This window comes from Aulonocara sp. 'chitande type north' Nkhata Bay, linkage group LG23 (assembly GCF_057382095.1).
Source record: "Aulonocara sp. 'chitande type north' Nkhata Bay isolate Kocher_YH1m ecotype deep benthic linkage group LG23, A_spYH_male_GT1.1, whole genome shotgun sequence".
Classification (NCBI taxonomy): Eukaryota; Metazoa; Chordata; class Actinopteri; order Cichliformes; family Cichlidae; genus Aulonocara; species Aulonocara sp. 'chitande type north' Nkhata Bay.
This window is the reverse complement of record NC_141365.1, coordinates 9,627,626-9,655,416: the sequence shown is the minus strand read 5'-3', so window position 1 is coordinate 9,655,416 and position 27,791 is coordinate 9,627,626. Positions and strand designations below refer to the sequence as shown.

At 42.3% G+C, this 27,791-nt stretch overlaps 1 protein-coding gene across 2 annotated transcripts; it reads left to right on the top strand.

Annotated features, from left to right (window-relative positions):
- The first annotated feature begins 654 nt into the window (after positions 1-654).
- LOC147301205 (protein-glutamine gamma-glutamyltransferase K-like) lies at positions 655-23,870 on the top strand. 2 transcript variants are annotated; one of them, XM_086283241.1, is made up of 14 exons: positions 655-729; positions 13,139-13,422; positions 13,539-13,730; positions 17,440-17,691; positions 18,822-18,940; positions 19,033-19,140; positions 19,440-19,617; positions 19,702-19,840; positions 20,202-20,394; positions 20,588-20,741; positions 20,874-21,158; positions 22,158-22,318; positions 22,416-22,552; positions 22,652-23,870. In XM_086283241.1, the coding sequence occupies exons 2-14, from the start codon at positions 13,140-13,142 to the stop codon at positions 22,809-22,811; spliced, it is 2,361 nt and encodes a 786-aa protein (XP_086139367.1). In that variant the 5' UTR covers positions 655-729; position 13,139; the 3' UTR covers positions 22,812-23,870. The 2 variants fall into 2 exon arrangements, with proteins under 2 accessions (XP_086139367.1, XP_086139366.1); XM_086283240.1 differs by lacking the exon at positions 655-729 and adding an exon at positions 11,790-11,940.
- Positions 23,871-27,791: the final 3,921 nt, after the last annotated feature.

Sequence of the window (27,791 nt, the reverse complement as noted above, 5' to 3'; positions counted from 1 at the left end):
TTTCTCCTCTTATCCAATTCATGGTCACGAGGGTGTCAGCTGCCATAGAGGAAGAGGGCTGTCGCAGGGTCAACAACACAGAGAACCATTCAAACTTCTTCTTAACTTATTCATTTTCCATATGTTAAAAAACAATGAACTTTTTAACATAATTAAGATGAAAAATACTAAAGAGAACAAGAAACTAGCTCAGTTTCTCAAACTGTCATATTTTCCAATAGTGGAAAAATTTTTAAGTGGATGTTTGATTTCACCTGCTCTGACGTTGGCTTCTGGTTAAACATTTGACATGATTGATGCTAGTGCAGCAGGGAGGTGTGTCCTCACTGTCTTACTGAGGATTAACCTGTTTTGTGTGAAAGTGGGAGAGGCACAGGTGAAAATTTGTTACTAACTAAAATCGTTGAAACAGGAGACAGTGTCAGTTTTTGCATAACTTATCCGATATAGTTCATACCAAGAGTGACAAGAAAAATTTATTTTCTCTCGTAATATTTAAAAGGCTGCTTGTGCCATGCCTAAATAATTTCTGTTGTTGCTTCAGCGTCTGGAGAAATATCTGGCCCGACTGCTCCATGTGCAACAGAAAGGCGTGTCCCCTGAGTCTTAGCCAAGTATTTAAAGCAGCTCTGAAGTTGGAGCTTGTTTAAGAAAGGGAAAGGCACATCGAAGACAAGGTTTCTCCCTCCAGACTGCATTTCTTTCACATTTCTTCTCAAACTGAACTGAGTGAGTTTGAACTCTATACTTGCTATGTAGCTCAGACAGATTTACACTTTGTGTTCCTAACAATGTTTACTGTATTTAGCTCACATTCATTCAATTGTTCTTCTAAACATTCGTTTTTTCAACCAAGTAATTCATTAATAGGGAAAAGGAGTATGGCTCAAACGCAGTTACGTATTGCTACCTCAGTTGCCATGTCAGGATTGTGTATTAATGAAAAAATAATGAAAAGGTTCATTGACATTTCTATTTCCTGCGAAATTAGCTCTTGCTGTCAATCAATTTTTTACATTAATGTATTTTTCTTCACAGTGAATTCCTCAAAAAATATCTGTATGCTGTACATATTAGATATGATTCACAGTAGCACCTTAATAGCTATTAGATTTGCCAAATTACGCATAACAGTTCAATAAATACAGTGATCATTTCCTGTCAGTTTAATTGTAATGCGAAATAGATATCAGAACTTCTCCTTGTGTTTCAAAACAAACGGTCCTGTGGTCAAAGAGGTCATGAGTGCAGCTGTGGATGCTTACTGCTCAGCACCCTCCTGAAGGAAAATACCCAGCTTTAATGAATAACACTCGGGTCTTTTACATCAACTGCTAAAGTCATGAGGGTAAACTAAGAATCTGACATTTGACTATCATTAAATAAATGCCAGTTTCAGTTGCTCATTGGTTCAGTCATCCAAGATGTGCCACTGCCAGCCAGAGAAAATATGCTCTGATTAGTTAGAGTGTAAAACAGCAGCTGAAGAAGTAATGACAATCGGCTGTCTCCTTCTCACTGATGGGCAGCTTCATGAAAGTTCCCCTTATCTCAAAATTTTACATTTGACAGATTATTTAATATAACATCATCCTGCAAGCAAACTAACAGGAGCTATGTCTATTCTGTGTGTCTCCTAAACCTATAGTAGGCCCTCATACAGGCCTACTATACAGATGTAGCTTATTAAGTGTCAAGTGGAGGGTGAAAAAACAGCTTAATTTAACGTTTTAGCCATTCTGCTGGCATGGGATTTTTACTATACTAAATCAACAAACAATAAAAGTGTGCTGGTCAGCACTGTTACCCCAGTAACGTTCAAGGTTCAAGCCTGTGTGCACGTGCATTCTTTCTTTTGGTAAGTTCACAGATGTGAATGTTCAGTTAAGTGGTGATTCTAAACTGGACATAGGTGTAGTGGTGAGGTTGAATGAGTTTGCCTGGGCTACTGCCCTCTAACCAGATAAACATCCAAATGGATTTATTTCCAAAAACCAAGTTAAGCATATCTTATATGTTGTTGTGCCGCTGCGTGATTAACTAAATTTTGCAGAACAATAGTCTAGTTCATCACAAAAATCTGGATATGAAGGTTCATAAAAGGTTTCTGGGGCTCTTTATCAAAGGCGTCTTTGCTATTATCCTTAAATTTCTAGTCTTGAGAATATGTGTTGTTTTCTAAAAGAAAGGAAAGTATAGACAATGAGTACATTTATCCATTCACCCATCCATTCTCTTCTGCTTATGCTTAGCAGGGTCGCGGGCAGGCTGTAATCTATCCCAGCTAATCTAGAGCGAGTCTATCGAGAGTAATTAGTAAGTGCTGCCATCTAGAATATAGATTTTGTCTGGTCCATTGTACCCACTGTGGGCCAATCTCGATGGATAACTTTTATCTTATTCAATTCTTTTGTTTTCAACAAATATATGCAAAGCTATTGACATTTACATTAACTCCTGCTATTCAGTGCAGGAGGATTTTCTGCAATTATTTTAGGTTATTTGCATGACAAAGGATGAACTGAAGCTCTGCCATCACGTAATGTCGCATACTGCTGTTTCTGATGTCATTTAGGAAAAAAAAAAGGTTATTTGCATGCTTATTTTTAGATAACTTTATAACTTTGTAAATGTGTCGATATTCACTTTTTTTTTTTTACTAGAAATGATGACTTGAATGGATGACCCATCTTGAATTAACTTATAACAATTTCAAACATTTTAAAAAGAAGTAGCGTTTTAGCAGACCTTTCAGCACATGCTGTTAAAATGCTCTGTAGGCAAAAAGGATCTTCAGTTTCTCTAAACAAGAATGAAAACAGTTTGTTTTTATATGTTTGTACTTATTTAGTTAGAAAATTAGTTCAACAGCTGAAGCTTTACATTGTTTGTGTCAAATTAAACTCTTTAAACAGAGAAAATATCAGTAGTGTGGTGGACCACTAGAGGGCTCCACTCACACCCAGTGTATAGGAAGTGTGTTCCTGTGTTTTGTGGCGCGATATGCGCAGTTGATGTTGGAGACGAATAAAGAAGGAGTGAGAACTGAGAGCTGTGTCGTTGATGCTTACCTCGACATTGGTGACCCCTGACTCGAGCATGCAACGGGCCGTAGATAACGCACACTCCGCTATGGATGCATCAGCGGCCGCCGGACCTCCGCCTCCTGTTGCAGCTACGTTCGCTGTGGCGCTTAAACTGCCGGACTTTTGGCTCCATGACCCCCCGTCATGGTTCGTACACGTGGAGGCTCAGTTCGCCCTTCGCGGCATCTCGGCTGACGACACGAAGTATCACCATGTGGTGGCCTCGCTCGACCCGCTGGCCACCCGTTGCGCGATGGCGCTCCTCCGGGACCCACCCGCCCAAGGGAAATACGCCGCCCTCAAAGAGCTGCTTCTTCGGCGCTATGCCCTCTCCGACGCCGAACGAGCCGAAAAGCTCCTCAACCTGTCAGGCTTGGGTGGCGGTACCGCGCTCGAGCTCATGGAGAACATGCTATCGTTGCTCGGGCCGGATGACGGTGGTTTCCTCTTCGTGCACCTCTTCCTCCGCCAACTACCGGCCGCCGCGAGAGCTGTCCTCGCGAACTCTCCGCTTCTGCCTGCGAAGGATTATCGCTCACTGGCTGAAGAAGCGGATCGTATTCTCCTGGCTAGCCGCACTTTCGACGTTCACGCCCTGGCTACGGACACGCCGGCGGCACCTTCCAGGCCTCCACCTGCCTCCCCCGGAGCATCCGCCCCCTTGCTGACGGCAGGGATTGCTACACGCCGGCACCGCGGAAAGAGCATCTGTTTCTACCATCAGCGTTTTGGCGACAGAGCGCGTCGCTGCCTGCCGCCTTGCGCTTTCACGGCCCAGGGAAACGGACCCGCCAGCGCGCTGTAGCAGCCGCGACCGCTGGCAATACAGAAAGGCTGCTCTTCATAGAGGACTCGCGCTCCGGGAGACGTTTTCTCGTAGACTCCGGCTCCCAGAAGAGCCTCCTTCCCCCTACCGCTGCCGACGGACTAGCAGAGAACTGTGGGCCGCAGCTCATTGCAGCTAACGGCTCTCCCATCAAAACGTTTGGGGAAAGGTTGGTGACTGTTTGTTTTCATGGCCAGGATTTCGAGTGGAACTTTGTTGTTGCTGCTAGCTCTGTACCTATTTTGGGTGCTGATTTCCTGTGTGCTCATGGACTACTTGTCGATGTTGCTAACAGACGTTTAATCGATGCTCTCTCGTTTTCTTCGCTACCCTGTTTTACTCGGGCCGCCGAGCCCCTGATTCGGGCTAATGTAGTTACCTCCGGGGATGCTTTTCAGCGTTTGCTTTTAGAGTTTCCATCGCTGTCTGTCCCTAATTTCTCTAGCACGGTAACGAAGCATGGGGTTGAGCATTATATTCCCACGGTCGGGCCCCCGGTGTTCGCGCACGCGCGCCGCCTCGACCCCGCGAAACTGTCCGTCGCTCGGGAAGAGTTTGCAGCCATGGAGCGCCTTGGCATTGTACAGCGTTCGAACAGTGCATGGGCTTCTCCGCTTCACATGGTGCCCAAATCGGACGGTCGGTGGCGGCCATGCGGAGATTTCCGCCGTTTAAATAATGCCACGGAGAATGACCGTTACCCCATCCCCCACATTCAGGATTTTTCTGCCAATCTCGCCGGAACGTAGATTTTTTCTAAAATTGACTTGGTGCGGGGGTATCACCAGGTTCCCGTGCGCCCCGAAGACGTTCCTAAAACCGCTGTCATTACCCCCTTCGGCTTGTTCGAGTTTTTGCGCATGCCGTTTGGCCTGAAAGGTGCCACCCAGACCTTTCAGCGGCTGATGGACTCCGTTTTGCGTGGGCTGCCGTTCGTTTTTGTTTATCTGGACGATATATTGGTGGCCAGCTGCTCAGCGAGCCAGCACGAGTCCCATCTGCGCCAGGTTTTCCAGCGTTTGGCAGCGCACGGCCTGATCATCAACCCTTCCAAGTGCCAGTTTGGGTTGCCTGTTCTGGATTTCCTCGGGCACCGCATTTCCGCTGAAGGTGTGGTTCCGTTGCCCGACAGAGTCCAGGCCGTTTCGGCTTTCCCGCGTCCCACGTCGGTTAAAGCGTTGCAGGAGTTCTTGGGGATGATAAATTTTTACAACCGCTTTCTCCCCAGAGCTGCCCACCTGCTACAGCCACTCTATGCTGCCTTAAAAAGTAAAACAGCCAAAGATCCGGTTGACTGGCTGCCTGAACGCGTCCGTGCATTTTCCGCAGCCAAGTCTGTGCTGGCTGACGCCGCCCTACTGGCCCACCCGCTTCCATCGGCGGAGATCACGTTGACCACCGACGCCTCGGACGTGGCAGTGGGTGGAGTGTTGGAACAGCGGGTTTCAGGTCTCTGGCAACCGCTCGCCTTTTTCAGTCGTACGCTCCGGGATGCTGAACGCAAGTACAGTGTTTTTGACAGGGAGTTGCTGGCCCTGCACCTCGCGACACGACATTTTCGTTTTTTCCTCGAGGGTCGCAACTTTACTGCGTATGTTGACCAAAAACCTTTGACGTTTGCGATGTCCAAGGTCTCTGACCCATGGAGCGCACGCCAGCAGCGCCAGTTGGCGGCCATTTCTGAGTTTACCACAGACATTCAGCATGTGGCTGGTAAGTCCAATCACGTCGCTGACTGTCTCTCACGTGTGTTGGTTTCTCCGGTGTATGTCGGCATCGACTACGCTGCCATGGCCGCCGAGCAACGTGCTGACCCGGACGTCCTTGCCCTTCAGTCAACAAAAACGGGCCTCGTGCTGGAGGACACCCCGGTGTGGGACGGCGGTCCGCACCTTCTTTGCGACGTTTCCACCGGCCGCCCCCGCCCGGTGGTTCCCCTTTCGTGGCGTCGTCGTGTTTTTGACTCAGTGCATGCCCTCTCTCATCCCGGTGTCCGGGCCTCGGTCAAGCTGGTCAGCGCCAGGTTTGTTTGGCCGGGCCTTCGCAAGGCGGTGAAAGAATGGGCGGCGGTTTGTATGCCAACGCTCGAAAATCCACCAGCACACACAGGCACCCCTCGAACCTTTCCGTGTCCCGGGTAGGCGTTTCGATCACGTTCATGTGGACCTGGTTGGTCCCTTGCCACAGTCACAGGGTTTCACGCACCTTTTGACTGTGGTGGACCGCACAACCAGGTGGCCGGAGGCGGTACCCCTGGCGTCCACGACAGCGGCGACGGTGGCCAGGGCATTTTTGTCAACGTGGGTTTCACGTTTCGGCCCCCCTGCTGACATTACCTCGGACAGGGGCCCCCAGTTTGTTTCCGAGCTTTGGTCTGCTATGGCTGACGGCCTGGGAGTCAAGGTCCACCGCACCACAGCATACCACCCGCAAGCTAATGGGATGTGCGAACGGTTTCACCGGTCACTTAAGGCCGCGCTCCGTGCTTCCTTGACAAGTGGCGACTGGGTCGACCGTCTTCCGTGGGTTTTGCTGGGATTGCGCAGCGCGGTTAAAGAAGACCTCGGGGTTTCCCCGGCTGAACTGGTCCTCGGCCAGCCTCTCCGGGTCCCCGGGGAATTCTTACCTGAGAGCCCTCCCCCATGTTTCGATACCTCTTTGTTGCCTTTTCGCCCCCCAAGAGACTCATTTCCTGTTCCTGGTCCTGTGCACCACTGCCTGCCTGACACTTTTGTTCCGAGTTCATTGGACTCTGCTCGTTTCGTTTTCGTCAGGCACGATGCCCATAGGACTCCGCTGCGTCCACCATATGACGGGCCATACAGGGTTCTTCAACCAGGCAACAAACATTTCGTTTTGGACTTTGGCGGTCGGCAGGAAGTTGTCTCTGTTGACAGACTTAAGCCTGCACATGTTATGCAAGAGGATCAGGTGGTCCCGGCCCAGGCCCCTCGCCGCGGCCGCCCACCTGCCACCGGGCTGATGGATTCTGTTTTTTCCCCCAGGAGCGACCCAAAATCAACGGAATCCGAGTCGTCTGCAGCTTTTTCTGACCGCCAGTGCCAGCCTCGCTCCCGGGCTGGGTTGCCCTCTGTCAGTTCCCCACCCCCCCAGTTCAGCCGTTCCGGCCGTTTGTTTAAGCCCCGGGTCCTGGACTAGTTCTGCTGGGTGTTCGGGGGGGCATGTGTGGTGGACCACTAGAGGGCTCCACTCACACCCAGTGTATAGGAAGTGTGTTCCTGTGTTTTGTGGCGCGATATGCGCAGTTGATGTTGGAGACGAATAAAGAAGGAGTGAGAACTGAGAGCTGTGTCGTTGATGCTTACCTCCACAGTAGAATACAAGTCTGCTAAAACTGTAATGGCACAACATTGTAGGTATTCTGGTTACTTCTCTTGAACCTTGATTGAACAAATTGATTTGCCGTATTGACTGTAGAAAAAGGGGGGGAAAAACCACTGTATCTTTAATAAATGTAGCTGTGTGGAGTACAATATATATACACATACATATATTTTTAAAAAGTGTTTTGTTGCTAGGCAATAAATCAGTTTCTGTGTGTCAAATCAAATCAAATCAAATCACTTTTTATTGTCACATCACATGTGCAGGCACACTGGCACAGCACATGCGAGTGAAATTCTTGTGTGCGAGCCCCACAAGCAACAGAGATGTGCAAACACAACAACACAAACGAGCAAAATACAAGAATGGCCAACCTGAAACTAATAAATATATGTACAATATATAATAGTGTATGCATTTCTGGATGTGTATACTAAATATTTTCCTACGTGTGTGTGTGTGTGTGTGTGTGTGTGTGTATACACATTTTTACAAATTAAATAGTAAAAAAATAAAATAATAATAATAATAATAATAATAATAAAATATATAAAATATACAGAGTTGAATATGTGCAAAACAAGTGGCATTTATATACAGTGTGGAGTGCATAATGTTAAATGTGTGTGTAGATAAATGTGTGTCTTTGTTTCTACATTGTTTTGTTAAGCAGTTTTTAGTTGGCTATCTGCCAGCAGTAAATATGACGCCCAGTTCCTACCTGGGTGGAGGTGTTTCGTCACCAATGCTGAGGCTGCTTGCAATTTATTTTAACCCCTCAGATTCTTGACATATGAATAAGAACCGAACTCATTGTCAGTCTTATTATTGTTTGAACCTATTTGGTGAAAATGAAACAGTCGCTGATGTCGAGGAATGTAAAGTGTGGGTGTGAAAGGCTTTTAGAAGGTTTATAGTATTTCTTCGAAGGAAGAAAAATGTGCAAGACAAATCAGAGTGAAGTGAGCAAAGCACAGAGAGAGGGAGAGAAATAGTTGTGATGATTGTAGTTCACCTGAGAAATGTACCCTGTGTGTAATGTTTCTTCTTAAGAGGTGACAAACGACTGTGTTCTTTGAAATTTGCAATGACAAAATTCTTTGTCATTGCACAGCTGTGGATAAGAACATGTGCTCGGTTCCCCAGAGGACCACTCAAATGCTTTCACAGACTCATAAATCAGCTTCAGAGGATCAGCTACAGAACTCTCCTGAGGGTAGCCTACTGCAGAGTCAAAACACCCCTCCTAAGTCTTGCCGGGGGGGGGGGAATCATTCTTTATGCATACAGAACTAAGTTGAACAAAGTAGTTTAAAGATTTAGAGACAGACTAGGCTGAATCAAAACACACGTTTGAGTTTCTCCTTGAAAACAAATCAATGATTCATAAATGAAGGAACGAATATTCCTCACAGTTTTTGGTTCATAATGATGTGATAGCATCGTTGGCTCCTACAAATTTGTGGGTGTGATTAAAAGCTCCCATTCCACCACATTTTCAAGGTTGGTGCTCCATTTCAGAATCAGAAAGGGTTTTATTGCCAAATGTTGAGCAGGTTTACAGCATTGGGAAATTGCTGCGGTACGTAGTGCAAAACATACTGTAAGACAACACTTAAATAAACATAAGTGATGATCAGTGCAAAAATGGAACAGATGCAGAGAACACAGTATAGAGTCATGTGTTTGTGGTGTGAACAGTCATATGGTTATTGTTCATGAGTCCAACAGCAGGGGGGAAGAAACTGTTCTTATGGTGAGAGGTTCTGGTTCAAATGGACCGGAGCCTTTTGCCTGAGGGGAGCAGGTCAAACAGACTGTGTCCAGGGTGAGAAGGGTCAGCTGTGATCCGAGCTGCACACCCCAGTGTCCTGGAGGTGTAAAGGTCCTGCAGAGATGGGAGTCTGCAGCCAATCACCTTCTCAGCATAGCGCACAACATGCTGCAGTCTCTGTTTGTCCCTGATAGTGGCTCCAGCGTACCACACGGTGATGGAGGAGGTGAGGATGGACTCGATGATTTCAGTGTAGAATTGCATCATCGTCCGTGTTGGCAGTAGAGCTGGGCGATACGAGATTTTTTCATATCACGATATGTTTTTTTCATTTCAGGCGATAACGATATATATCACGATATAAGCCAAATAACTATATTTGTAAGATTTAAATGTGCCGTTGCTCACAAGTAAAATGTGAAATAATCAGCAGCTTGTTTTTATTTAAATATTTATTTCCCATAATAAGTTCAACAGGGTAGATGTACTTAAGGAACATGAGACTTTTTCAGATAAATAAAGGCAAATATTACAAACTACACAAAAGGCAGCCGCTAAAGCGTTTAAGTTTCAAAATAGAACAAACGAAACAGACTACTAAATTGTCAATTCCACTTAGAAACAAAATATTAATTCTAAAAATAAATCTTAGTTTGTTTTACAGAAGAACAGACAAAACTGACTAACTTTTGTCAATATCAAATAAACTGAGAACTAAAAGGAAATTCTCAATCTCTCCTTGTTGTATAGCTTAGCTTTTCAAACAGTTTTAACAGTTACTTTAGTCTGACAAAAGCCGAATGACGAATTAGCGCTTCCAGTCAGAGACTGAGGCTACGTCCACACGTACACGGGTATTTTTGAAAACTGAGATTTTCCGTTTCCGTTTTAAAAAATAATCCCGTCCACACATAAAGGCAGAAATGAAGGAAAACGCTGCTATGAACATGCCAAAGCAGCAGGTGGCGCTAGATTCCTAACGTGCAGAAATGTTGGCCAATCAGAAGTCTAGAAGCCTCGGTGGGAAAAAGTAAACAAAGCTGCGGCATAGAAGCAGAACCGAGTCGTATGTGTGGACGGACAGTAACTGTCTGTATATGTAAGCATTTAAACACTGCAGAGAGTAGAATTAACAGTAACAGTATTGTAGAAATTCATTTCACCGAAACAATAACGTGGCGCACAGTGTGACGCATGCACCAGTTTATTGTATTTCCAGACTTGCTTTCGGCACAATTTACAGTGCACGCTACTCTGTTTTTTGTCAGACTTGAAATAGCCGAAATACCTTCACACTACGGAGCTTCTATGGCTCTTCCGTTCGACAATCTCTCCGGCGTTGGAACCATCATCTGTTTTCTCTTCGGTCACGCTCGGTTGATTTTTCTAGTCGGCACACTCATTTCCTCCATTACGCGCTGGCTCCATCCGGTTGTTCAGTGATGACGCGACGAATCCTACTTCCGGGTCTAAAGTAGTCTGCGTTTAATATGGCTTTTGTGTTGTTAACATGTTTAATGTTATGTATTTTCTTCTATTTGATCTCAAAAAGCTCCTAAAACAGTCAGTGATCACTGTTGACCTCCCTCGGCTTTTATTACCGCTAATCATTTATTTAAGCTCAGTTTTTAAAACCTTAGGATGTAACTACAGCCCAGCCCATGCAGCAGTATATGAATGACTAACCTCATATGTGGATGGATTATCTCAGTTGTTCTCCTGGCTGAAGTTTGGTCCTTTTACAGCATCCTGCCATGCGATTACATTTGTTCCTGACCACCGACAACACTCACGTTAACTTTTATCGAGTGGAAAAAAAAGTTAGCTTGTTTATATTAAGCTAACATAGCTGTGTCGCTAGCGGTCACGTAGCACATCATTATATACCAGGTAGCTCAACTTCAGTAACCCTACAAACGTCACTGCTGTTTAGTTTTCTGTCTTCATTTATGCTGGAAGTGATAAGAAAGCTGTACGTTTTAATTTGTTTCCAAAACCCCGCAGTCAGGACATGCTATATTGTATTTAGATAGAAGCTAGCGAGCTAACTCCCTGCTAACTTCTAACTCCGTTAAATGTCATAAATTCCGTTTTCATGGATGCCTGGATGTTAAACTCAATTGTTACACCTGGTAGAGCAGAACGCTGATCATTTTATTAAAGATGAAAGACTTTAGACAGTTTTTCAACTCTCAGTAATGCCATAGTGATCGTTTGATATATGGACCTGCAGCGGAGTTTAGACCCAGACACGGCTAGTGATGTCAGACTGAACAATCGGATTACCCGCTGGCTGCTTCCCAAAGAAACACACGTGCGGCTTGGCACTTGTGCTGTACATAACAAGTCACGCCACGTGACGCTGCGGCTGTGATTGGTTCGGCTCTGCGCTACTTAATTTGGATTGGCTGACCTTTTTTTTTTTTTTTTTTTTTTTAAGAGGACAAGAGCGGTGAAGTCTATCGCGATAGTTTAATTTCTCTATCGAGTAAAAGTTATATCGCGATACATATCGTTATCGTTCTATCGCCCAGCTCTAGTTGGCAGGTTGAATTTCTTCAGCTGCCTCAGGAAGTACATCTTCTGCTGGGCCTTCTTCATGATGGAGGTGATGGTGGGCTCCCACTTGAGGTCCTGGGTGATGGTGGTACCCAGGAAGTGGAATGAGTCCACAGTGGTGATGAGGGTGTCAGTCAGGATGATGGGGGGGGGGAGTGGGGCTGTGTGCTTCCTGAAGTCCACAATAATCTTCACTCTTCTGGGCATTCAGCACCAGGTTGTTGTGGCTGCACCAGGACACCAGACGTTCAACCACCCTCCTGTAGGCAGACTCATCCCCGTCCGAGATGAGTCCAATCACTGTCCAATTTGACTCATAAAGAGGCGATCGTGGTCAGCAATATGCTCAGGTAGACTCTGGCATTTAAAAAATGTTGTCAGTATTAAGGGGGCCTGAGGTGTGTTACGAAAATATCACGCACACTATGACATTATTACCAGCAGCATGAATTGTTGTTTCAAGGCAAGATAGATCATGGACGTTTTCATGTTGTTTACACCGAATGTTGCAGCAGAAATCCAGACATGTTTCTCCAGTTAATAGACATTCTTATGGATAATGGTAATGGATAATGAATATTCTCCATTTAAAAGCAGCCATTCAGTCGTTCAGATGGTTAGCTAAGATAAAGAAATTGTTGAAAGACTATCTGTAAGCAGTCAAGCAACACTGAAATCACTGACTATGGTAAATGGTAAATGGCCTGTATTTATATAGTGCCTTACTAGTCCCTAAGGACCCCAAAGCGCTTTACATATCCAGTCATCCACCCATTCACACACACATTCACACACTGGTGATGGCAAGCTACATTGTAGCCACAGCTGCCCTGGGGCGCACTGACAGAGGCGAGGCTGCCGGACACTGGCGCCACCGGGCCCTCTGACCACCACCAGTAGGCAACGGGTGAAGTGTCTTGCCCAAGGACACAACGACCGAGACTGTCCAAGCCAGGGCTCGAACCGGCAACCTTCCGATTACAAGACGAACTCCCAACTCTTGAGCCACGATCGCCAATAAACAGTAGAAATGGTTGCAGTTTAATATGAATAACATGTAATATTTATAATACTTTCTTGAGATTACCATGCCATTACCATTTTCTTCTTTTTCCCTGCCCAGATGTTGCACTCTGGGAAATAATATGTTAGGGTAGAGTTTCACTGCAAGATTATGTTCCGGTTTTTTAAATTTATTTCAAAGGACTTAAATCAGCAATTTCTCACACTGAAGCAAAGACATGATGCATAGAATCCATCAGTAATGAGCCGGTGAGCTTAGATCATAAGATACTGAAGCTTTGATGGATTAAAAATACTGCTGAACTTAGCTGATGAAAAGACCCTTCTTGTCTTTGTTCACAGTGACAATGGATTACCTTTTAGATCACTTACTGTGGTGCCTTAATCATTTATGACCATTTTGTGAACAGTTGTGAAAAGAAATATATGCATAGAAGCATTTGTAAAGGCTGGGAGGTTAACTATTATTAATACCAAAGTCATTGATTATCTAATTGTTGTTCTTTATAATTTTTTTTTCTCCAGAATGCCTGCAGAGAGGCGATCAGCAAGAGGCAGATCTGCAGTAGGTCGCTTTCCATCTGTCACTTTTGGATTTGGGGAGGACACAGAGGCAGAAAAAGAAGAGCCAAAGGAAAACAATGTTAAAAAAGGAAATGCATGCAAGGAGTGGCTGCGTAAGGTCTGCCCATGCTGCTGTCCCAAGCATGATGATGGCATAGACACTGAGGTCACGCTGGTTGATGGGCCGGGTAAGGAGGACGGGGGAAACGGCGAGAAACCTGTGCCTGGTGACAAAGAGCTTGACGGTGATTAGAGAGACTCCATATAGCCACTGTTTACCCCCCCCCCCCCAAAAGGGAAGAAATGCCAACAATATGAAATACTTCAACGTGTCCTATGTTTTTTCTTTTCTTTTCTTCAGAAGTCCTTCTCAAAGTGAAGTCAATAGACCTCCTGAAAAGCAAATCAGGGGCGAATCGCACAGAGCATCACACTCATCTCTACCAAAGTGATAATTTAATCATCCGCAGGGGGCAGAGTTTCGAGATGTGGATAACCTTATCTCGACCTTTCAACCCCTCCTCCGATGAGCTTCATCTCGACCTTAAAACAGGTTTGTGAGAAGTGAATGGAGACTTTTATAAAAGTAATACATGTTATAGTGTTGTTTTGTTTTTTGGGGCAACAGAAAATTTCAAATTTGACTGAATTTCATCCAAGACTAGCCAGAAATATTTAGAGCCAGAGTATGAAACTGGATGGGAAGGATCCAAACTGGTCACAACATACTCACATGTTTTCCTGAAATCTTGTGCAGAGCAGCACATGATACAGTGCATATAGTGGGGAGCCTGTTCTAATATAGTCTACTGTGAATAGGAATGAATGGAGCTAAATTGCTTTTTCTTTTTTCTACATGCACTTCCAGACAAAGCAGCCCCATTTTTAATTGTTTGTAGTTACAGTATTGATTATATTCCTGAACTGAAATGAAACTCAATGAAATGCAGTGAAATTTTGTTTTCTTATTCTCCTGTGAAGTATTTCTTTTCTGCAGTAGTTAAGCACCAAGATGCATCCATAAACCAGATGATATTACTTCTCAAATAATTACAGTAAAATAGGAGATCACTATCAGCAACAGCTTCCTGTGTTATCTGAAGTCAAGGCACGGTATTTAAATTAAAAAATCCACTGGACAGCTTTGTAAAGTTAAGCTAGCCCTAGAAACCACAATAGTTGTTTGTTTCTTTTGCAGGCTCCAAACTTGTTCTCACAGCTGAAATTGGGCATTTTAACATGGGAATGCACACATGCTGACTTTTTTTTAGTGCCAATTTCAAGAAGTTGCTGGGGATTGCATCAAAGGTTTTGGACTGCAGGTCTTATAGGGCCCATTCATTCATTATAAATGGCTCTCCGGAGAGTAGAAGCTCTCTAATTTACAAAAAAAATACATTTTTTTCTTTTATGCTCACATCTTGTACTGTGTTTTTTTGCTGATTGTGTGTTGAGGCTGCATAGATGTGTGAAATAGATACTTATAGATATATGGGAAGGCTGTGGATGAGAGAAGGGGATTTTTTAGTTCAGATTGCTATGGTAACAGTTGGGGTTGCTATGGTCCTGGGAGAGTGTTTTACAGATGCAATCTTCAGTCCTGCTGATACTAGAGATCCCTTCTACTGAGAATTCACTGTCACTGCTGCCACTGCCAGCTGCATGAGCCTCGGACGCCACCTGTTTACCCAGTGTGCATGCCTGTCTCTGCACACTGCTTGTGAGAATTGAATGCTGTCAGACAGGGAAAACCAATATAGATCTTACAATTACAGCTGTGTGTGATAGCAAGTTAGGGACACTTAAGCAGAATAATTACAGTGCTGCTGCTACAGAAAAGGTGGGCTCTATAATGCACTGTTTAATGAAAGGTTTTGTTTTGGTAAAGTGACAGAATAATAATGTATACATTTTAAATTCTAGATTTTGCATTTAGAGGGAAAAAAATATAGTTCTAACCTATTTTATCCATAATTTGAGACAAAAACAACAGCGACATTCAACGTGAACACTAATTTAAAAAGCCATCTGTAATACCAGCAATAAGCAGGAGAACAAAAGCAGCAGACAATGCCAGTTTTTATGCTTTTGAAAACCATAACACCGCTCTCCAGAATGGCACTGCATTACTAACTAAATTGCCCCCAGCTCTCTGTTTTCAGGCATGCTTACAGTACCCTATATTCAGTCTAAAGACTGTACTCTGAGACACATCAGACACACAGCACAAAAGCTAATCACAGCACAACCTAAAACAACACACTGTTTTAAATAGTCAAGGATTTTTTAGGCGAAAGAGAGTGACAGTTGACAGATGCTCTGACCTTTTGGTTCGGAAGCCCTGCAAAAAATTTTAAGGAGGTGATTCTTGTCACACCTGACAAAATGAAAGTGTCAGGCACAGTGAACTGCACGTTGACAGTTTTTTCTTCTCTGTTCTTTCCCCCTGTAAGGCAGAGAAAAGGCCTGGCAGTAAACAAAAGGGTTAATACACCCTGGAACTATCAAATCTCAATATTTCTAGGAATAGTTGTCTTTAGAATCTTTAGCCAGCAGCTGTTTACTGTTGCTTTGCAGAAATGCAGGCCGTGCGCAGCAGGAAACCATAAACTGAAGATACAAAACAAAAGTGTAAGAATGTCAAGTTGTGGCAGTTACTCATCAATTAGGAGTAAACTCTTTAACAATTATCATCAGACTTTTGGGGTTTTGCTCATTTGTACCCAGAAGTGTCTGAAAATGTCATGGCCATCTGCTAATTACAGTTCTTTTGTGCACTGGTATAATTTATGTCCCAATTATTGAGCAATAGCCACCGAAAACAGAAGGCTTCATCAACTGGTCTCCTTGAATATCTACAGCACTTATCATGCATATTTATCTGTTAGATTTAACAAGCTTGTCGAATTATAAAGGAGTCTTGCTCCTTTCCAAGGATATTTTTTCATTCTTGGACTCAGCTACAGAGGCCTTAGTAACTCTTTCTTGATTCTTAGTTTAAAATATCCTAATTTATCTTCTCATGAGTTATGTTGAACCCCAACATTTCATCCACTGTTTGGGAAAAAACAACAACAAAAAAGCTGTATTAACTTTTCTCCTTTCCCGGTAACATTCCTTTAAGTCAATTTTCTTCTGATTGGCAGCCTCATGAAAACAGAAGGTTTAGACAGCAGGTGGGAGGGGCTTATGTGTTCACACTCAGAGCTGTGCGCCTGAGAGTGTTATGTTTCTCTCCCTCTGTTTATCTCTTGCTCTCTTTTGTTTTTATAAAAGAAAATCATAAAGTCTTCCCTGAACCAGAGTTAGAGTCTCGAGTAGCTGTCACTGGGTTAGAGTCCCTCAGTGGTTATGTAAAGGTGTAGTCTTTGTCCATGTTAATGAACTTGCTATCTTTATCACTCGTGGTGGCTAGTGGTGCACAGCTGCTGCTTTCCCATCAGCCAGTAAGTCATTATGGCGTCCTGGCATCTCCTGTCTGTTTTTTCCCTCCCTCTTGGTCACTATAATGCAGAGGCAACTACTTTTTCCTTAACAATGGCCGTTTCATTCATTTTCCTCATGTCTTTGCGAGCCGCTTTCGATTCCTTTTGTCACACACAATCAGTGGCCTGTCTGTCCATGACTGAATCAGATAAACATCTCAGGGTGAAACTGGAGAAAAGCAAATCAGTTCTCTTAAGGCATTTGAAAACACAGTCAAGACAAGGTCACACCCACTGAGGGTAGAGAGTGATAGCCATGGAAAGCTGTTGTTTTCCACTATCACTTTAGAAGGAGAGCTCCTTAATGTGGCAACAAATTGAACATTTCAGCTGTTTGTACTGTGGGAAATTGTGAGTTTATATATTATAGAAAACACTATTTTTTTTGTTGTCTTTGAAGATCAAGCTTTCTTTTGATAATGATGAGGCCACACTAACTTCAAACGTCAAGATAGTGCAGTAACAGTGAAGCTGAAAACATGGAGACTTTTATAGCACAGCTGCGCTGAGATCAAATGCTGTCACGCAAGGTGTGTGTGTGTGTGTGTGTGTGTGTGTGTGTGTGTGTGTGTGTGTGTGTGTGTGTGTAGACAGCTTGTCAGGACAGAGCTTTCTGTGTTCCTTCTTTTTAGTTTCTGTTGTTCAAACATACTCTGGGAATGCAGGTGTGGTTTTAATTGAGGGAAGTGATTCTTAAAAAAAAGCACAGTAACTGTTTGGGCATGTTATGAATAACAGCCAGTAACACTTTTTTTCTTTTCTTTTTCACCTACTAAGGTCCATTGGCAGTAGTGGCAAAGGGAACTCATGTAATCATCCCACTGGTGGCGAAGCTGGAGGGTGATCGCTGGGAGGCTGCTGTTGTGAAACAGGAGGACAAAAAGATAAAACTGTTGGTGAATTCTCCAGCCACAGCCGTCATTGGCCGATATCAACTCACAGTGGAAACAAATAATCAAAATGGATCGGCCAGTTCCACACATGACCCTGCCAATGACATCTACATATTGTTTAACCCCTGGTGTCAAGGTAAATATGGACATCTTATGGTTAATTTATACTTCTGGAATGAATCTATGCAGAGCCTATAATGCAGCCTATGCAAGTGGCCAACCCTGCTACCAGTATTTATACCTGTGTGGGTTGTGGTGATGGTGATGTGCAGTTACATTTCTAGGTTGGGCCACATCAGGCTATTGTGTAGGTTATTGTGTACATACAAAATTGCATACTTGGAGTTTTTTGGAATAAAGTCCTCTGGCATTAGTGTTAAATAAGAAAATCAAATTCTCATATTGAGAATGGCAAATAAAAAAATTATTAAATCACCTAGTGTATCATATTTGATACATACAGTTTCTTGTGAGTGTTTTGTGACTTCAAAATCATCGGTGTGATTTTTCCCCCTGATAAATCTAAAGAAGTTACACAACAAGAAAAAAATGCCAGATGTATCAAATACAACACAAAATAAAAATCATATATGGAAATTAAAATGTATTTTTTTTAAAAAACAAATTTGTTTTTTGTTTAGGCTTTAAAGGGTTAGTTTTTGTTTGCAGTGTTGTTATTTGTGGTAGGCTGGTCACTTATGGTGCTACTATCTTTTGTGCTAAATAGCAGTATCTTCCCACAGTTATCACTAAATATAACATGTTCAGGTTATGCTGCTAGCAAGAGTATTTTTCTTGCCAGCATCTCCCTCCTTCTGTTCAGCTTCATCTTCTTATGTTGTAGTGAGTGTATCTTTCCAAAAATACCACACTATTTCTCTGAAATAATGCCCTATACAAAGCAGTGACAGCCCCTAAAATGACAACTACTGAACCTCTCAAAAGTTCAGTACAAAAATTACAAGCGTCACCAGACGACAACAGACGTATGCCATCGTTTCCAAATATATGTGTAGGAGGTGCTCTTATACAACAAGCACAGTATGGATATACCCTTGTCATCAGTTCAAAATAAATCTCCACAGACAGCCTTCAAGAATGACTCAGACAGTTTAATAAAAGATATTTAGGGTGGTAAAAATACCATGAAACTGTGATAGAAAAGAAACCAAATTTAGAAGATAAAGCCTACTTGTAGAGTCTATGCTTCAGAGTGACCTTGTGTTATTTCCAGTTAAAAATTTAGCCTTTCCTATTTTCTGTCAGATGACATTGTGTACATGGATTCTGAAGATGAAAGGCAAGAGTACATCCTAAATGACACTGGACGAATCTACTATGGCACAAAGGATCAAATTGGAGCGAGGACATGGAACTACGGACAGGTGAGGGTGCTCTGAATCTTAATGTTTAATGACCAAGCTTAGCGGTCGAAACTGACATGGTCTCCTCATGTTTTCCTCTCATTTGATATCAGTTTAGTGACAGGATTCTGGCTGCTTGCCTCTTTGTCATGGAAAAGAGTGGAACTTCTCCATCTGGGTGGGGTGACCCAGTTAATGTGGTGCGAATCATCTCAGCAATGGTGAGACGAGATCCCAACTAACAACGACATCACTGGACATACAACAAACAGTAAAATATGTTAAACCGCATATGCCATATCATAGTCCCCTAAACGCAGGCAGTGGCTGAAAGCTGGAGTGGATACCAAGTGGCCAAATGGTGGCTGCACACTTCTGCTTACACCTGCTATGGATTAAATGCAAAAAACAAATGTTCAGATTTGAATTAATAAACAAAAAACCTAGCTAACTTAAGGTATTTCGGGTATTGTCCTTAAAGTCAACCATGAAAACATGAAACACTTCCTTTATTTCTCAGGTAAACTCCCCTGATGACCAAGGTGTTTTGGAGGGAAACTGGTCAGGAGATTATTCAAATGGAACTTCTCCAACAGTGTGGAGTGGAAGTGTAGAAATCCTTGAGGAATACCACAAAAAGAATGGAACCCCTGTTAAATATGGCCAGTGCTGGGTGTTTGCTGGTGTAGTCACTACAGGTTAGACTTTTTTCAGCTAACAATAAATTTATTTGATCAAACTAAGTGGCTGATACGATATTAAACCCATTGTCTTCTTTTCAGTTTTACGGTGTTTAGGCATTCCCACCCGAACCGTGACCAACTTCAGCTCAGCACATGACACAGATGTTTCATTGACAACAGATGTGTACCTGGATGAGAACCTGGAGCCTATAGAGAACCTCAATGTGGACTCAATTTGGTATGTTCACCATATGTCACATTTACCTTGACTTACAAAGAAGGAGGTTAAGCGTTGCATGACTCTAGTGGCTTAATCTAAAGTTACTCCTCAGTGGTACAAGTACCAGTATTTGGAAACAACTAAAAGATAAGTGGTATAGCCTAATAATTTAAGTCTGACGATACAAAGATGGCAACATCAGCACATGTGTCTTCATTTATACATTGGTATGTGGTTGATTTACTTTAAAATTGTTACAACAGGTTTTAAAAACTACCCACAGAAACCTCATAGTACTTGACAGATTTACGCAGAACTAAAATTTCCACAGCTGTTTTCACTATAACTTTAGTTTACCAACCATAATTGTTTTCTGAAGGAACTTCCATGTGTGGAATGACTGCTGGATGGCTCGTAAGGACTTACCTCCTGGCCACGGAGGATGGCAGGCTGTCGACGCCACGCCTCAAGAGACCAGCCAGGGCACCTACTGCTGTGGCCCTGCTTCTCTCGCCGCTGTGCGCTATGGTCAGGTCTACCTGAAAAGTGACACAGCTTTTGTGTTTGCTGAGGTTTGTGAAATATTCTTCTTTACTGTGTTTTGGGAAGGTAGAAGACATTTATCATAGTAGATATGAAAACACTGTATACTGATAAGGATTCATATGGCACGCATTAAATATATGCATGACAGCTTCCTTTGTGGTGGGGACTTTATTTTCTAACCCCATCTCTCTCTCATGGTCTGTCTCATCGATATCTCAGGTGAACAGTGATAAAATCTACTGGCAGAAGAATGCAGATGGGACCTTCACTCAAATATACAGTGAGAAAAAGATTGTGGGCATCTCCATCAGCACCAAAGCAGTTGGCTCTAATGAACGCAGAGATATCACCCACCTTTACAAACATCCTGAAGGTAGCATCAAACAAAAAAGCAGACACTTACTTAGACTTAAAGGAGATCACAAAAAATTTAAAAAGGGCTATAACTGAGATATTATTTTTGGATAACTTATTCAAATATCTCAACATTTCTTGTCATTCTCAGGCTCAAATGAGGAACGCATTGCTGTGGAAACAGCATGTAGCTTTGGCTCCAAAGCAAAAGCTTTTTCATCTCCTACAGCTCAGGATGTCTCTTTAGAAGTTACGCTAGATGGTGAAGGTCCTAAAATGGGAAAAGATGCAGAGCTGATGATCACGTTGAAAAACAGCAGTTCACAGCAACGCAGTGTCAGTCTGCACAGCCAGGTGTCAGTCATGTACTACACCGGTGTCCACAAAGCTACAGTCAGAACTGACACGACAGATATAGAAGTACTTCCCAATGAGGGTGAGTGGAGCATTTCATTTTGGATGACTTTTTTTCATCAGCAAGATCACAAGGCTTATCTCACAAGCAGAATAAATATTTTTTTTATTATTTATTGAAGTCTGGATCGTAGTCCTTTTTCCCTCCACCACCATCTCTATGGGCAAGGGCAGACACCTTTTTGAAGAAGCCAATTTCCACTGCGTGACTCCATAGTCTTAAACTTATGAAGAGGGGAAGCCTTTGGGCTCATCTCTGCCGTTACCACTGCATCACCACACAGACATGACACCGAAATATCTGACAATACACGGTCCATTCTTCTCCCACTTGTGAACAAATCCCTAGATTACTTGAATTCCTCCACTCCAGAGAGAAACTCAATCATTCCTAATCCACAGTTTGCAATCCAGTCTTTTCAAGCTGGCTTGAGACTTGGAGATGCTTTCTGCCCTCAGCGGTGCCCATACATTGTATCCATATATGTTATAAAAGGAATCAATGATGTCTAGGTGTAGCTTTCCTGTCAATCTTCACTGTATCTGTCCAATAAAGCCCAAAAAAAGGCCAAAAAATATATATATTAAAAAAAAGATTAACTTGATATAATATTATGAAGCTAAATATGTTTGAAAACATCTGCTGACAATGGTTGCAGGTAAATTATTGTAAAAAATTATAATGTACTGGTGCCTAACATTATAATACCAAGTTCTGTCAAATTTTGGGATGATACAGTTGCATTCGCATTCATTGAGGGGATCAAGGAGGCAGAATACAGGAAACCAGTGAGTGACTTTGAGGGGTAGTGTGGGAGGTACCGACTGCACCTGAATAATTACAAACTCTGAATAATTACAAACTATATATATATATATATATATATATATATATATATATATATATATATATATATATATATATATATATATATATATATATATATATATAAATATCACTAATTATAAAGGCCATCTTCACTAATTATAAAGGCCATCTTCACTATTCTGTTGTCTACAGAAAAGATTCTGGAGTGGGCCCTGGAATACAAAGACTACAAGGACAAACTGATAGATCAGGCTGCCCTGATGCTTACAGTATCAGGCAGGGTCACAGAAACACAGCAGATCCTTGCTACTCAGTTCAGTTTCCGACTCAGAACACCAGACCTCATCATTAAAGTAAGCCACGTAGTTAATCAGGTGATTATTACAGGAAAGAAGATTAAGATATAAATCTATATCTAAAGTTGTTTTCTTTCCGTTTTTTGTCAAATAGCCACTGGGGAAGGCTGTGGTAGGAGAGAAGATGTCAGTAGAGATTTCATTTACTAATCCACTGCCACAAGTGCTGAAAGCAGTGATATTCCATGTGGAAGGACTTGGCCTTCTGACTGCTCGAATGATAAATTATGGGTAAGGAGGAATAATATACTTTATACTGTGTTTTTTTTAAATACCTTGTCTAGCTATCTCTTTTGTGATTACTACTGTCATTTCCTGTCCTACCCTCAGAGATATTGGCAGCCACGCTTCTGTGTCTCTCACTGAGCAGTTCATCCCCACCCTTTCTGGAACGAGAAAATTACTAGTTTCACTGGACTGTAAGCAGCTGACGCAGGTTCATGGTGTGAGTGACATCACTGTGGAGGAGAAAAGCAACGCCCCTCTATAGTGATAATAGAGCCACTTTGAGGCTGAATGCTGACAGTTATTTCATTTATATAGGCACTGATTGTGTCTTTTTTTCTGCTTTTTGCTTTCTATATGATAAGCCAGTATTTTTTTCACAAAGCACAGTACTGATTTATTTTTGCAGTAGAATATTGAAATTACTTATAACCACGCGTAACCATAAAATATTTGATAACATGGTGGCGTTTATGGGCTGTTACAGAGAATAGACTGTTTCTACAATAAGAAAACCAGTATTAAACTGCATAAAAATTTCTTTACATCTTAATGCTCAAACTCTTGCAACATACTTCTACAATGCATTGAACAAGGCAGCATCCATAAAACCTCTTTGGAACATGTTTGCTCTTGCAAAGGTGTCCATGTGGAACCAGAAAGTTTTTATCATGACTTTTTATGAAATCTTATGTAAGCATTGTAAATGTCATCATTATGCTCTGACAGCCGATCAAGCACTATAGCTAGCACTGACATGTATTGATGTATTGAACTAAAGTGACAATTACTCACATTTCCTCATCTTGTATGCTTCTAGACTTGCAAAAAAAAGAAGAAGCATTGAACATTATTCTAAACCAACCAGTGCAATAGAGACATAATCGACACACCACATAAGCACCTCACGTTTTCTTGGAATATGCAAAAAGTATGCATATGAAAGTATGTGGTTACTATGATTAGGAAACAGTCTGGGGACCCACAGTAGATGCTGAGGTTGGACCATCTGCTGGCTTTAATGTAAGAGATGTGCTTATGTAAAGACTGGCGTTATGTTTATGTCTTTGATTCTATTTTTATATATATTTATTTTGTTTATTATGTGATGCCAAAAGAATCATTTAAATATCAAATCACTACTTAAATGCTATTATATTAATAAAATGCCACTTATTAAAATTATGTTTTATTCTGTGATTTATTGATTTTTAATGTCAGCGTGTGCCCATTGTTATGCAGCTGCTGTCAAAAGTTCTCTGTGTCTCTGCTAAGAATTTTTTTTTTCAATGTTGCCAGTTGCCAGTGTTAAACTATTTAGCATGTGCTTGAATGTTGTTTGTTGGTGGCAAATAGGCTGGCTGGAGTATTTTTAAAAATCTACTGGGTTTTCCCCATACAACAGTCTCTAGAGTTTACAGAAAATTATACAAAAAAGAAAATATCCAGTGAGTATCCGTTCTCTAGACGAAAATTCTTGATGATGAATGTAGAGAAGAGCGTTCAGGCAGCTTCAAGCCAATGGTAACTCAAATAACTACTTGTTATAATTATATATCAAACTATCCAAACAAACTGGTAAAAGCAAACTGAATCTCTCCACAGCCAAACCACTTGTAGGTGTTCACATAGCCTACAGCCACTCCAGTTTTATTTGTTTACTGGAGTGTGCTGTTTGCAGTGGTGTGAAAACATATCAAGTACAGTGTTTGGCTCCAGTCCTGTCTTTTTCCCAAGGTTACCTCCTGTACACAAACTACTTCCTTCACAAAAGGCTACTTTCATCTTGCTTTCCCAGTAGTTTTCTCTCCACAGGTGTAACAACTCTGAGTTAGGTCCCAGGGCAGATTTTCTTATTGGGCCCATACCACCATATTGTACTGGAGCAATCGAGCTTCTCTTATTCTCTCCCTTTCTCTCTCTGTAACACACACACACACACACACACACACACGCACACACACACACACACACACACACACACAGTAGGTGCAAAAGCAATATATAGCATATAGCAATTCTCAATATTAACTATAGCATCATTCTAGATTTGATCAGCACCATGGACAGCAACTAGAGTCAGCAGTTGGGGGAATGGACATATTTGTCTAAGATTATCCTAAAAGCTCACACCATCTTCTTCAAGTAGACTACCACAAGCCTGTGATCAAAGACTGGAAGCAGTGGTGTGTTTGATAAGAAGCTAAGATAAATCAACTGGAACTAGTTCTCTGCATATAAGTACAAGAATTTTAAAACAAACCCTGAAATCTGCTGGGAGCCAATGTAAAGAATATAAAATAGAAGCAATGTGAGTTCACTTACTAGAAAGTGTTAATAGTCTGTCAGTTTGTATAGCGGGGAGGTGTGAACGAGATTATTTGTTTGAGCTGGTAACGGGCATTGCAGTAATCTAGGCACGATGATACAAATGCATGAATAGTTTTCTCCAGTTCCACTGAGGAGACTATTGCTCACAATTTGCAAATGTTACTTAACTGTAAGAAACAGGAATGAGAAATAGATTTTACATGTAAGCCAAAGCCCAGAGAGGAATCAAATATTGCACATGTGACATTGCAGATGAGCAAAAGGAAGCAATCACTTGACTGATGTTTGGATGTAATTCAGGAGGAGCTATAATCACAGTCTCAGTCTTCTTGGAATTTAAAACAAGATCATTATTAGACTGCAAGTAACCAGCCTGGATTAAGCAATCAACAAGGATGGACCTTCTGCTAGCGAAGCTTAAAAGAGATTTAGGACTGAATGTCATCAGCATAAAGTTGGTAAAATGTCCCTAAAAGATTGAATGATTCCAGCAAAAGGAAAAGTATAGAAAGAAAAGAAAAAGAAGTGTAAAGCAGGTCTGGGTGGTTGCTAGTGCTTATGGAAAGCACAAAAAAATAAACCACATGCTGTCATAGAACTGGACAAGTCTTTTAGATGCATAGTGCAGGAATGAGTGAGCTTTTACAGCTGAACACACCAGGCCCAGGCGTAGCTCATGCAGCTATACATGCTCTGATCAGCACCTGCAGGACAAAGCAAAGCACAACAAAAGAAAACATACCCTTAGTACCCACATGGCCCAGGGGTTTTTACAAATGGGACTTCGACTGCATATATTATATTGACTGATTATATATCCACAAAAGCAAAAAAATGCACTTTGTTCACTGTAGTTATTTGCAAGGTCACCAAGCCCAGTTGATCCGTAACATTAGGGGTAGCTTTGTTGCACTTGGGAGGCCAGTAAGCTGTGCCTAAAAGCCAGCATGCATGTCAGCAGGACCCTACTGAAACAAAGGAACAAAAACAAAAGCAACATGTTAATATATTAAGATCAGCTCAACACTGAACAGCTGTGACCAAATATACAAATGTGTATTTTTTTTTTTGCTGGACCATTCTACTCATGTTTATTAGATCCAACATGACCCTTTCTTTTATTTTACTAAGTACATGTTAATAATTAATAAGTGCATAGAAAAAGTGTTTAAGAAGTGTCTGTCATGATCTATTGTCTGAAAAAAAGAAAAGAAAAATGTGAGCATGTGCAAGGAGTGCTAATCCACCACTTTGTGAATGATTACTCACTAATAGTATGGTTAACCAGTGTTTTAGTTCTGATGACCATGCAGCATGTGGGCAACACCTGGGAAAAAAAACCTTCAAAGGTAAAAGCAAATGTCCTACATGTCACTGAACTAAAAGCACTCAGAGCATAAATGCATTCAATAAGGCTGCAGAGTTCTCTAAATCTATCTTTACATGTTTTGAATATGCATAAAGGTTGACTAACCCATGCCCACTGTGCTAAGCCATTAAAATCTCTTAATGTAGTGCCAGACAAGTAGAGAACCCGTGCATTCAAGGACACGCAAGAGTAATGGTATTCTATGCAACATTAGTAATGTACACAATAATGTGGGAAACAGACTGCTGAACCAAACCACACAAAGACAATTTAATTTGTCTCAATTTTTTTTATAGAAAAGATGAACAATAAGGAAAAAAAAAGAATAAAAAAAAATAAAACAAATGTGAATATATCCAAAGACGCATTGTAATGGCTATTTGTAAAAAATACTTGCTAATCAAAAGGGTCAAGTCAAACTAATAAAATTGCTTTTACATACATAAATAAACTTGTTTACCTTATACACTAGTGCAGGGGTCGGCAACCTGCGGCTCTGGAGCCGCATAGGGCTCCGGAGCAATCACTGACCCTATGCGGCCCAGTGATTGCACGGAATTATTTCACATTCAGTGACAAGTAGTTGCAGCAACCAACTAGTGGCTCAGAAGTGGAGCATGCAACATCCTTAACATCTGGGTGATCATTTTCAATCTTAAGGTGACTGCACTGATCGCCTGAGGGATGTACTAAGAAGATAGATTAATGGTTGAGCAAGGTTTGTCGACCTCAATGCCAAAGTTTTCTGGATCACAAAAGCCGGTCCCTTTTTATCTACTAAATCACCGTGGTAACTTATTCTGAATACATTACCTGGCCAGGAGCAGGTTATGTTCTGACTTTCAGTTTAAAATTGGCAAGAAGTGCCACATTTTCAATGAATCTTTCATTTAGAGTGTGTTTAAAGCACAGTACGACTTTCCTCCAGGGGAAATATGCTTTATGTGTGCAAGTTGTTTTGTTAAGCAATACCTTATTAAAACCACTGAATGAAGCACTGCATTGTCAAGGCAAAATGGTATTGCTAATTAAGCTGGTGATGCAGAAAATGTAAAAATGCAAACCTTTGTACTTGGGTTTTAATTGCACCTTAGAACACACATGCATCAACACTACAATGAGCGGGTGGAGGGAGGTTTGGAGTCTTCTCCCACCCCCATTCTCTGCGGCCTGCTGGAGCGGGAGGGCTAGGTGGAGTTGGCCGTCCGACTGCGGTCTGGAGTGTGGGGCCTCCCTGCTGCTACGGAGTCGGGGTGGTCTGCCTCTCCCCACCGCAGGGAAAAGGGTAACACCACCTGGGTCTGGGTGCAGTTCCCCCCTCCAGGAGCAAGGGTACCTAGACCCGGTTTGTAGAGTATGCTTGGGGAGTGTGATCGTGTGTACAGCGTCTCTTTATGTCTGTCTCCATGTTGGTTGAGTGTGGAGTGAGTGCATATGAGAGCATGAGGGGGGGAATGGATGTTTGTGTCTGTGTGTGCCTGTATGTCTGTGTCTATATGTCAGGTTGGGTATCAGACGCCACCTCTCTGGGGACACCTCAGGCCC

What these genes read in the sequence shown, in the direction of transcription:
- LOC147301205 (XM_086283240.1), top strand. An exon ending in TCATCTCGACCTTAAAACAG is followed by an intron (nt 13,731 to 17,439) that starts GTTTGTGAGAAG and finishes TCACCTACTAAG; the next exon opens with GTCCATTGGCAGTAGTGGCA. An exon ending in CCTTTACAAACATCCTGAAG is followed by an intron (nt 20,742 to 20,873) that starts GTAGCATCAAAC and finishes TGTCATTCTCAG; the next exon opens with GCTCAAATGAGGAACGCATT.